The sequence below is a fragment of the Lactuca saligna genome, chromosome 1 (assembly GCF_052625555.1).
Source record: "Lactuca saligna cultivar CGN05327 chromosome 1, ASM5262555v1, whole genome shotgun sequence".
Lineage (NCBI taxonomy): Eukaryota > Viridiplantae > Streptophyta > Magnoliopsida > Asterales > Asteraceae > Lactuca > Lactuca saligna.
In genome coordinates, this window is record NC_136417.1 from 172881332 (window position 1) to 172893671 (window position 12340).

The following is a 12340-nucleotide window of genomic DNA, read 5'->3' on the forward strand; positions in this document are numbered from 1 at the left end:
CAAGTTTCTTTTGATGGTATCAGAGCCTGGTTATGATAGTTCGTGATCTGTTTGTCGTCTAGATCGTGTTAGGGTTTAGATCGAGTTAGCGTTTCATGTCATTTAGCGTAGATCAAGTTAGGGCTTCAGATCTTCGTTCTAGATCTGATTCTGGTTCGGTTTATTCTTCTCCTGGTGTTCTTTAGATCTGTAACAGATCTAGGGTTTGTTTAGATCTGTTTTGATCGTGAAGAGATCATCAACCTGGTTGTTCTCTTGTCACGTCTTAAGAGTAAACGATCAAGATAGTTGTAAACGTTAAGGTTAATACTGTGCTAATCCTAATGGTCAACGCTATCGTGGCGGTCAACGTTAAGACGATGCAAAGAAGGTACTAAAATCAGGTTGGTTCTGGCATTTAAATGCCCGTTTCGGTTTTCAGTGGTGAATCTGTGTTTCAGATTCATCAGAACTACACTGCAGCTTGCTGAGCATATTTTTTGAGGATCACTGTAAGTTTTGCACACTTTCCTGTTTTTTAACTCTTGATAGATCAATTCTTTCCTCTTTATCATAGTGTTCTTGTTTGAGTTTATAGAAACTATTGTAGGAAGTGTGATTGTTTTCTGGTTTCTGAATATATTAGATTTCTTGATTGGTTACTTGTTTGATCATGGCTGATACACCACCAGAATCATCTGGAAAAAATGATGTTGTTGATTTTGATGATCCTCTTTATTTGCATCCTTTAGATCATTATATGACAACTATTATAAATTTCAAATTACTTGGTACTGAAAACTTTAGGGTATGGAAAAGTTCAATGACTAGGGCTCAAAAAGACAGGAACAAACAAGGTTTTATAGAAGGTACTGAATTAAAAGATAATAAGGATGCTATTAAATCTCTGAAGTGGGACAGAGTTAATGCTATTGTATGTTCTTTGATTCTTAACTCGCTTTCTGAATCTATTTACGTTGGACATGCTTGTTCTGAGTTTTCTTTAGATGTTTGGAATAAACTTTATGAAACTTATTTTAAGGCTGATGGTTCTCTTGTTTTTAACATTCATCAACAAATTAATGGTCTCATACAAGGGAGTATGTCTGTATCAGATTATTTTAATAAGTTGGATGGTTTATGGAAAGAGTTTGATTGCTTAACAAAGTATCCTGATTGCACTTGTGAAGCTGCTACTCATACTAAAAATCATTCAAAGCTCATGAAACTTATGCAATTTCTCAATGGTCTGGATGATTCATATAACCCAGTTAAAAGTCATATTCTTATAATGGAACCTTTACCTGATGTTAAAACTGCTTTTTCAATTGTATCCAGAGGAGAGTCTAATCAGAAACAATGGAAGTGTTTCTGTGTTATCTACTAAAATTCAAAATTCTTCTGCTTTTGCTGGTAAAACTACTGATAACAAGAAATTTAAAGGTAGAAACCAGAATTTAAGATGTAAGAATTGTGGAATAAAAGGTCATTCTATTGAGAAATGTTATAAGCTTATTGGGTATTCTAAGGATTTTAAACCCAAGTCTGAGTTTAATAAGTCACCAGCAGTGTCTGGTACTTCTTCACATGTTATTGAAAGTACTAATGCTAATGCTTCAGTTGTTTCTTCTGATAAGTCTGGTCATCATTTTTTAACAAGTGATCAATACACAAAGTTGGTGTCTCTTCTTCATGAAAAAGAATTGTGAGAAAGTGTATCTGTTAATCCTAATATGGTAGGTATATCTTGTAATAATGTTTTTCTAAATAAAGGAAAATGGGTTGTTGATTTAGGAGCTAGTCAACATATGACTGCTACTGATTCACAACTTTCAGATGTTGTGGATGTTTCCCAACTTAATCTAAGATTTGATCACCCTAATGGTTCAACTGCTAAAATAGATAAGATTGGAAACATTAGTCTTTCTGATTCTATTGGTATGTCAGATGTATTTGTTATTCCTGATTTTCATGTTAATCTTTTATCTGTTCACAAGATATGTAAAGAAAATAAGTGTAGAGTTGTTTTTGATGAAAATAATTGTTATGTTCAGGATTCACTGTCAATGGAGACTGTGATGACTGGTAAAGAATTTGGAGGTCTTTATTATTTGGAAAATCAATTGTTAGGTAGGTCAAATTATGTGATTAATTGTCATAAGTGTTTTGTATCAAAGTTAACATGGCATAATAGAATGGGACATCCAACTGATAAAGCTCTAAGTACTTTAAAACCAGTCTTAAATTTTGATAATGAATCAGTTATGCCATGTGAGGTTTTCCATAAGGCTAAGCAAACTAGGGAACCTTTTCCTTTGAGTGAATATAAGTCATATTGTCTGGGAGAACTTGTTCATTTAGATGTTTGGGGTCCCTATAAAGTTGCTGCTATTGGTGGCTTTAAATTTTTTCTTACAATTGTAGATGATTTCACTAGAGCTAAATGGGTTTATTTGATGAAGTCTAAAGATAAAGTGTTTACCTGTTTTCATGAGTTTGTTATGATATTGGAAAATCAATTTAATGTTAGTCTAAAGGCTATTAGAGCTGATAATGAAACATAATTTGTTAATCTAAAAATGAATAGTTTTCTTAAAGCCAAAGGAGTTGTTCATCAGACTTCTTGTGTTCACACTCCACAACAAAATGGAGTGGTAGAGCGGAAGCATAGGCATTTATTGAATGTTGCTAAATCTTTGTTGTTTCAAGCTGGCTTGCCTAAATTTTTTTGGGGAGATTCTATTTTAATTGTAGTTTTTTTAATAAATAGAACACCTTCTTCTGTTTTAAATGGTAAAAATCCTTTTGAATTAATCTATAATCATGTTCCTGTTTATGACAAAATTCGTGTTTTTGGATGTTTAGCCTTTGCTACAAAGTTAAACAATAATGATAAATTCTCTGAGCGTTCTGAGAAATGTATTCTTATTGGGTATTCTAATGTTAAAAAAAGGTTACAAATTATTTAGTCTTGATAATGGTTTTTGTTTCTTTTCCAGGGATGTGAAATTTTATGAATCCGTCTTTCCTTTTAAGTTGGCTTCTAAATCAAATGAAGTGTCTCAATTTCTTGAGACAACTTTTTTTAATAATAAGGGTCATTGGGATCCATTTTCCAATGATGAGCTGTTGTTTTCTGAAAATTTTGATGATAATCAAAATAGTGGTGAGTTAGGGTGTAGTAATCAGGATGGTGATACAATTTTTGATCAACCATATAGTGCAACTGATTTTGATGTGGATGGTAGTTCTAGTTTAGATGCAACAACATCTAATCAGGAAGGTACTCATGGTTGTGAAACATCTGGTTCACAACCTAAGATTGTTGTATCTATTCCCACTAATAGTTATGAGGAAAATTTAGATAATAATATTGTAACTTCTGATTCTCAGTTGCTAGGTATTAGAAAATCTAATCGTGAGTCTAGATTTCCTCAAAAATTCAATGATTTTGTCATAGAAGGAATGTATAAATATGGGATTGAAATATCTATTAATTACTCTTTTCTTAGTCAAGATAATAAATGTTTTGCAACAAATTTAAATAAATCTATTGAACTACAATCTTATTATCAAGCATCTTTAGATATTCACTGGATAAATGCTATGAATAAAGAAATTGAAGCTTTATATAGAAATAATACTTGGGAAATTTGTGATTTACCTGCTGATAGGAAACCCATTGGTTGTAAGTGGGTCTATAAAATAAAGTACAAATCTAATGGTGAAATAGAGAGATTTAAGACAAGGCTTGTAGCTAAGGGATATAATCAAAGAGAAGGTATAGATTTTGATGAAACATTTTCACCTGTTGCAAAAATGGTCTCTATCATAATTGTTATTTCTCTTGCAATAAATTTTGATTGGAATTTGTTTCAACTACATATAAATAATGCCTTTCTTTATGGTCAATTGGATGAGGATGTTTATATGACATTACCACTTGGTTACAATAATAAAAATGATGGTAACAAAGTTTGTAAGTTACTGAAATCATTATATGGACTAAAGCAGGCTCCAAGGAAGTGGAATGAAAAGTTATGTGGTTTTTTACTTGAGTTTGGTTTTGTTCAAAGTGTGAATGATTTTTCATTATTTGTAAAAACTTCTAATGGTAATATTGTTGTGTTACTTGTATATGTTGATGACATAATTTTGAGTGGTAATTGTGATAAAGAAATCAATAAAGTCAAAAGTTTTTTAAAGTCCAAATTTTTAATCAAAGATTTGGTAAAATTGAAGTATTTCTTGGGAATTGAAGTTATAGATATTAATAAAGGTGTTTGTTTAAGTCAGAGAAAATATTGTATGGAATTATTACATGAGTTTGGCATGCTAGGTTGTAAACCTGTGAAAATTCCTTTAGAATGTAATTTGTAGTTAGAGGAGAAGGAATTGATGCTAACGATACATTGGTACAAAATGTTATTCTTTATCAAAAGTTGGTTGGAAAACTCATTTATTTGACTATTACTCATCCAGATATTTCATATGATGTTCAAGTATTGAGTCAGTTTATGCATTCACCAAGAAAATCTCATTTTAATATTGCTATAAGATTACTTAGATATTTGAAGTTAAATCCTGGAAAGGGTTTTTCAATTACAAAAGGAAATCTAAATTTAAAAGGTTTTGTTGATGCTGATTGGGCTAAGTGTTTAGTATCTAGAAGGTCTGTTAGAGGGTATGTTGTATTTCTTGGAAATACTATTGTATCTTGGAAAAGTACGAAACAAGAAACTGTTTCTAGATCTTCTACTGAATCAGAATATAGAGAACTTTGTGTTTATTTCTTGTGAAATTGTGTGGATTTTAAAAATACTGTTTGATGTTGGGTTAAAAGATTTAACTCCTGTTTCAATTTTCTGTGACAATGAGTCAGCAATAAAACTTGTACATAATCTAGTTTTTCATGAGAAAACAAAACATTTTGATGTTGATACTCATTTTATAAGAGATAGGGTATCAAAAGGTGTAACTGAAGTTCATAAGGTAAGTTCAGATTTTAATATGGCAGACATTTTTACTAAACCTTTGGGAGTTGCTCAGCATGACGGGATTTGTAAAGGTTTGGGTCTTATTGATCCATTTCAGAATAAGTATTGAACTTATTTGAATTATAAGTTTGAGGAGGGGTGTTGAATTATAAGGAGTTAATGTTACAAACTTATAATTTGTTATATCCTTTTAAGTATCCTTTTTATTATTTGTTATTATTCATTTGTTTATATATGTATATTGCTTGTGTATATTATTGTTTTGTACAAAAGGATGTACCTTGAAAAGTTGGTGAATGTATTGAACTGAAATAATGCGATAGTAAAGTGGTTTAACACGCGAGTCATATACGATCCATATTGATACTTGGTGACCCGTATAGATTTTCAGTCATATATATTGGTTATGTATAAGAGAGTGAGAGAGATACGAGTCTATCTTCTTCCAGTTGATCTCATCTTCATCTGTTTCTTAGAGTTCTAGCCTTACTTTTGATCTTGTTCTTATTCATATTGTAATGTATGAGTGTATATTAGGTGAGTGATTCTGTAGTGAGGTTGTTCTGTAATGTAAGGAGAGATTTGTAGTGAGGTTTTGTGATGTAAGTATACTTGAAAACCTTCTGGTTCTTAATAAATAAAAACTATTGATGTTGTGATTTCTTGTGTTCAAGTTTCTTTTGAAAGGACTAAAAGTGGCATTTTAAAAATAGAAGACTAAAAACTTCAACTTTAAAAAAGCTAAAGGGTTTGAAGTGACGCTGGAAACAGTCCACCGATACTTCAAATTAGGATGTTGCATAATTTGTCATTTTATATTTTCACGAAACACCCTTCCAGAACCCTTTTTCGATATTCACATTACACCATTGCATAGATGTCTTCTTTTTACTCTAGATGCATCTAAAAAAAAGTTAACATTTCTTCTATTATTTCCTAACATAAATTTGAAACAATCAGTTGTTACTTTTAACCATACGAACCAAATTCTATTCATCAAATTTTGTTGCTTCGACAAAAATACCACTAATAAATTCACCCCCACATCTTTCAAAGTAATAATCGTAAAAGTATCTTTTGAGCTTGTCAAAAAGAAAATCACACAAACATATGCTTACAAATATAAAATATATTGAATCGCGTCAAAATCTCGTCTTTAGCAATAAAACAAAGTATTATGCATAAATCATCACGTATAAAACCAAAAGACTCACATCTGATATAAAATTCGTTTTACAGGGTCAGGGTGGATCATACCTGGAAAGTAAAATTACCATGATCAATTCATAAATCATTAGGTGTATGATAATATGCAACGTGCACCAAATATGCTCAAGATGAAAAAATAAAAATATAAATGAAACTCTAATTGGCAACCACAATGTAGTTAAGAGTACCATTAAGTTACTTAGGCCCCATTTGCCATGCAATACACGATGAAAAAAAAGTATAAATGAAACTCTAATTTATACAAACCTTTGTCGAGAAATGTTCTTACACCTGAATGCATATCACCAACTTGTCGAAGGGGTAAATGCAATCTGTGAATAATTAAAATCAATATCATCTCATTGTCAGTTATGACTACAACAAGAATCGTTAAATCCATCAATTTTTTACAACAATTTTATCCTCAAATATGCATAACAAATCACCTTTGAAAGCTGGTATATGATTGATCAACAACCAAGGGTTGCTGATTTGGTGTTGTAATAGTTAAGGCTTTACCCTGACAATTATGTAAGATTATATAAGAAATATGAGATTTTAGAAACACAAATCAAAGCTTTATAAAAAAAAACTAGTTTTTCTAAGAGATCACCTCAGAAGTGTGTTCTTTCAGTTCTTTCAGGGTTGTATGCCAGAAAAAGGTCCAATAATCCGCATTATTGGTTCTATTATTCCAGTACACCTCCCAACATCTCAACAATGTTCCATCGAGTGCTACCAAAATTAAAAGGAATCATAAAATCATATAACTTTGAGAAAAAAAAATAAGTAAATTACACAAATAGTCCATATGGTTGGGGTAATTTGCACGCTTGGTCCATAATTTAATTTTTTAACTCGAAAGGTCCCTACTGTTTGTTTTTATTACACACTTGGTCCCTAGTGTTTGTTTTTGTTACACGCTTGGTCCATGTCTTACCTAAAAAGACTGTTATTTAAATAGGGAAAATGATTGGGTATGTAAGGTAATGTCTTTGTATAAATATATTCTGTTAAAATATCTTTGTATTTCTTTAGGTTTAGTCTTCAGTTACAAGCAAATTGGTTTACTTATTCAGGGTTCTTAAGAAGATCAGGTGATGTGAACTTTTTCTATGGTTAGGAATCAAGTGAACTTACAAAATGATTTCTCTAGTGCTTTTTGGATTGAAAAAAAAAGATCAAACACATTTTGAATTTGGGTAAAAGATGAAGTGTATTTTGGATTCCGGTAGAAGAAACCATTACAACAAGGAGAGTGAGATTCTTACAAGAATTTAGAGAATGTTTTTTCTAAGATTTTTTTTATTCTTTTGATTTATTTTAGTTTCTAATTGTATTTTAAGTTCATTCTCATAAAAGTGTAAACAGATTCTGTGAAAATATCGTTTACATTAGTATTTTACCATTTAGATGCTATGTAATTTGAGTCATTCTTAGAGAATGATTTAAAATGTTTTGAGATTCGTTCTTAGTTAACAAAACATAAATATTTTAAGATTCAAGATTTTTTAATAGTTTTTGGGTGATATTCTCATAGAATGTTATTGTAATAGAATGTCATTCTAATAGAATAAATATGGTTATGATTAAAAACTAGGTTTGAATTGAAATTAAAAAAAAAATAGATCTTTAATATTAAGAGAATTAATTATACCTTAAATTCCAATTTTTTCCTTTTCTAAATATAGGTTAATTGACTAAAATACTCTTATAATGAAATTTGTGTGATTATATAGTACATGTTATTCCACTGTAGTATCATAGACCCTCGCATCATAATATTTTCCGTTTGGTTCAGAATTGTCCCTACAACCACACAATAGATGGCATCCATATTATAACCTAGTCCTATATATATATATATATATATATATATATATATATATATATATATATATATATATATATATATATATATATATATATATATATATATGTATAGACAAAACTTCAAAAATGGTCCCTGTGGTTTCCAAAAATATCAAGTTTAGTCTCTAAGTTCAAAAAACCTCACAGATGGTCCCTGTGGTTTCAAAACTTTTAACAAATGGTCATTTTCGCTAACTCCATTAGCTTTTAGCCGTTAAATGAAAGATATTTCTGTCTTTTCACTACCACAGGGACCATTTATGAAGTTTTTGCCTTATTCATATAAATATATATTTAATATTAAAGGGTCCTCTATCTCTTCTAAAAAAAATCATGAGACCCATTTGGCCATTCTCGTACTCGTTTCCTCGATCTCTCCCCTCTCTCTCACCCACCGTCGCACCATTAGATACTCTACTATCCCCAAAATCACCGCCACCATCTCCATTAAAGACAAACTTCAACATATCAGGAGGGGGAGATTAAAGCTAGAGTGATGATGTAATCAAAAATCCAGATCTAGGTTCATAAGGATTAAATTTTCTCGTGTTAAAAATAATGGTTTTTTGTCTGGGATTGGAGACATTAATTGCAATCCAAGATGTTCCCTAAATGAATGATGGTCGGTGACCTGGGTCCAAAACGATGGTTTTTGGAGGAATCTGTCTGATATGGTTGTGCAAATTTCCAATGGTTGCTGGCTGGAAATCTTATGGATTTGGGGTTTGTGTTTTTTCTAGGTAAAATCGTTTTGGGGTTCATCATCTATCGCCTTTTGTTTTCTAGTGGTTTTCAGCGGTGTGTGTTTTTCTTCTTAGTTAAGAGACATATACGGTGATTAATTAAGGTTTACAGTACTCGAGGGTGAAGAAACAACAATAAATTTTCCTCCGTTGAGTTTTCGGTGTATGGAGACAGTGGAGTCGGTGATAACAACTACCACAAGTGAATAAATGAAGATAAATCAAGTGAATACGTGTGTAAGAGACAGATGGAGAGAAATCGGGTGAAGAACATATCAGTAATTTCAGCGGAGGTGGTGCTATTTTCCGGATGGGAACTGTCTGTGGTACTCGTCGGATATAAATAAAGGTTGTGGTCATTGGCGGTGCTCAAGAGGGTGTTTTCCGGTGGTGGTGTATATTTCGGATGGTGGTCGTTAAATGTTGAGAGAGAGAGAGAGAGAGAGAGAGAGAGAGAGAGACCCTTTAATATTAATTACTTATTTATTTTTTTATTAAATAAGGCAAAACTTCATAAATGGTCCCTATGGTAGTGAAAAGATAGAAATATCCTTCATTTAACGGCCAAAAGCTAACGGAGTTAGCGAAAAGGACCATTTGTTAAAAGTGTTGAAACCACAGGGACCATCTGTGAGATTTTTTGAACTTAGGGACTAAACTTGATATTTTCGAAAACCATAAAAACCATTTTTGAAGTTTTATCATATATATATATATATATATATATATATATATATATATATATATATATATATATATATATATATATATATATGTTTTTTTTTTAACGGCAAATGTACTCTGTTACTCTCCTAAAGTCTTGAAGTGACGGTGGAACACTCCACGGCACTTCAATTACCATGTAGTATAATTTGTCATTTTATATTTTCACTAAACACCCTTCAAGAACTATCAAATATCACTCCACTACCCTTTTTCCTCATGCTATGCCAACCAGTAAAAAAATACCTTTCATGTTTTAATCTTCACATTTCTCGATTGCATACATGTCTTCTTTTTACGCTGGACGCATCTGAAAAAAATAATAATAATAACACAAAGTTAACTTTTCTCCTATTATTTCCATGTCAAATTTGAAATAAGGGTCCCTGCTACTTCCTAATGAAAAGTTAAGATATCAAGTATATGCATAAATTATCATTTTATACCTACTTTTGAGTTAGCATGATGATAGTTAAATAAAGACTAATAAAGATTTATAAAATATTAAAGATTAATCAAGATCCAAATCGCCTTTCTATTTCAAACGATTTTATTTTATTTTATTATTATTTTTTTAACAAAGGAAGGACTCCATGAAATTAAATGTAAATGCAATATATCAATATATTTATACCATATATATCCATATGGTTGTTCTTCATCAAATTCGATTGCTTCGACAAAAATCTCTCTACCTAATAAAACACTCTCTTAAATGCTACATGTTCATTTTATTAGCACTAGATAATGTCACGTGTCATTCCTCCATTATTCTACAATCTTCTTTTCCCGCCCATATAATCACAACAGCTGTTCAAATTTAAAACTCTACATATAAGCATAAAAAAAATTCTCGGTGGAGTTAACATGCATAAAAATAGGAACAAAATATGCAGAATTCGTTATCTTATCTTATTTATATCCTAAAATATATCCTAAATATCGTAAACATCCAAAATTAGATGAATTCGAATCCATTCAAATTATTTCTCTGCATATAATCAATATCAATCAATATAAAACTAAATTTGATACAGATTTATGATTTATAGGCTAAATTTTATACGTTTATATCATCAAGTATCATCAATATCATCATCTTAATATTAACCCTTTCCACAGAATTCGACAGCCTTTCACTTTCAGTTTTCGTTCTTTTTTTTTTTTTTTTTTTTTTTTAAATTTGAATTCCTTCTTCTTCTACTTCTTCTACAATCCGATTTTTACATGTATGAATACAACCCATCAGTTGACTTTTTATACTCTAAAAACAAAAGAAAATAGGATGAACAAATTTAATCATCATCAGTTAACAGTTTTCATTCTGTTTTTTTTTTTTTTTTTTTTTTTTTTTTTTTTTTTTTTTTAAATTTTATTTCTTTCTTCTTCTCCTTCTTTTGCAATCCGATTCTTACATGTATGAATAAAACCCATCAGTTGACTTATTCTACTTTGTCAATATTCTATATTCTATATCAAAAACAAAAGAAAAAATGATAAACATATTAAGTGAACAAAGTAGCTTGTGGCTTAACCTATGAGAACAAAGTAGTTAAAACCAAATAAATTAACAATATATACTAATTTATTAAGTGAAACCTTTTATTTTGAACTTCTGCGTACTGAAAATACATCCAACTCCAAAAACAAAAAATCATTGTATTGGGTAATTATTTTAGTATAATATTAAATTTATGATTAAAAACCATTGTCAAAATATGTCATAGGATTTATCTGAAAAACTAAATAATTAAACAAACAGATTTAACAAGAAGTTTATGAATCAAACAATGAACTCAAAGTATCTCATATGTACCCTTGTATCAAGCATAATTTGATTTGCTACCTTTTGAATCAGATTTTGAATCAAAGCATGAACTCAATGTACCTCACATGTATCTTAATAAAATTGCCGCAAAATTAATCTTGATAAATGCAAATTAAGTAATGTTGAGTGATCAAGTTTTCAATTCATTAAAAAACATTTCAACACAAAAAATCTATGTGAGCAAATAGAATTCAACCTGTATATTTGTCTCATATCAAATTTTCAGCAGAACATCATAAGATCGAGCAACCTAAAAACTATTTCAATAGAAAAAATGATTTCATAATATCAATTCCAGCAGAAAAATGCCATTTCAGGATTCTTAATATTGATAAAAACATGTGGGCATTAGCGCAAGAAGCTAACCGGAGTGGCGATAATGACAGAGTGGAACTTGGTCGGAGGTCTGGAGGCGTCAGCGATTTGAAGAGGGCTGAGGAAGGAAGTTCATTGTTTCTATGCAGGCAAAAATGATACTGGGAGTGATGTGCAACGACAGTGTATTGTGCAACACCTGCGACGGTCGTCTGTGAAATAGAGGCGGTGGTCATCTGTGACGTCCGAGATGCTGGGGCAAGAGCCAAGGATGAAGGTCGGTGTTCTTCGATGGATGCAAGAAAAGAGACACCAGGGTAGGGTTAGGGAAATATATGAATAATGTTTTTTCCCCTTTCAGATACATTTGAAGTCTGACGAACAAGAGTGTATTTGTTTTTTTATTAATACGTGTATTTAATAATAAGTTAAACATACAATAATTTGATGATTAATAGATTTGGTAAATGAAAACTAAAATTTAACTTCGTATTTGTGTAAATGAAAATTAAAACTTTTATGTTTCTGTAACAATTTTCGTATATCTATAATATTTATAAATCTAAATAAAAATTATAACAATTCAAGATATAAGATTTGAATTTGGCATTTTATGCATCTCCCTCTACCACATTAAGATTTCTAATTGTAATCATTGAGTTTATAAAATAGCT

General features: G+C 30.6%; 2 protein-coding genes across 4 annotated transcripts; one reads left to right on the plus strand and one right to left on the minus strand.

Annotated features, from left to right (window-relative positions):
• The first annotated feature begins 652 nt into the window (after positions 1-652).
• LOC145013728 (uncharacterized) lies at positions 653-1688 on the plus strand. The gene is made up of 2 exons (XM_078972201.1): positions 653-1226; positions 1318-1688. Exons 1-2 carry the CDS (start codon positions 653-655, stop codon positions 1686-1688), a joined length of 945 nt encoding a protein of 314 aa, XP_078828327.1.
• A 4402-nt stretch (positions 1689-6090) lies between these two features.
• On the minus strand, positions 6091-12037 carry LOC145046129 (uncharacterized). 3 transcript variants are annotated; one of them, XR_013681959.1, is made up of 7 exons: positions 11718-12037; positions 9770-9833; positions 7928-7994; positions 6799-6920; positions 6632-6705; positions 6453-6517; positions 6091-6233 (listed from the first exon to the last, which is right to left on the minus strand). XR_013681959.1 is itself a non-coding variant. In XM_078994433.1 (7 exons), exons 3-7 carry the CDS (start codon positions 9774-9776, stop codon positions 6187-6189), a joined length of 315 nt encoding a protein of 104 aa, XP_078850559.1. In that variant the 5' UTR covers positions 9777-9833; positions 11548-11608; positions 11718-12037; the 3' UTR covers positions 6091-6186. The 3 variants fall into 3 exon arrangements, 2 of the variants coding, with proteins under 2 accessions (XP_078850559.1, XP_078850554.1); XM_078994433.1 differs by lacking the exon at positions 7928-7994 and adding an exon at positions 11548-11608; XM_078994428.1 differs by lacking the exon at positions 7928-7994.
• Positions 12038-12340: the final 303 nt, after the last annotated feature.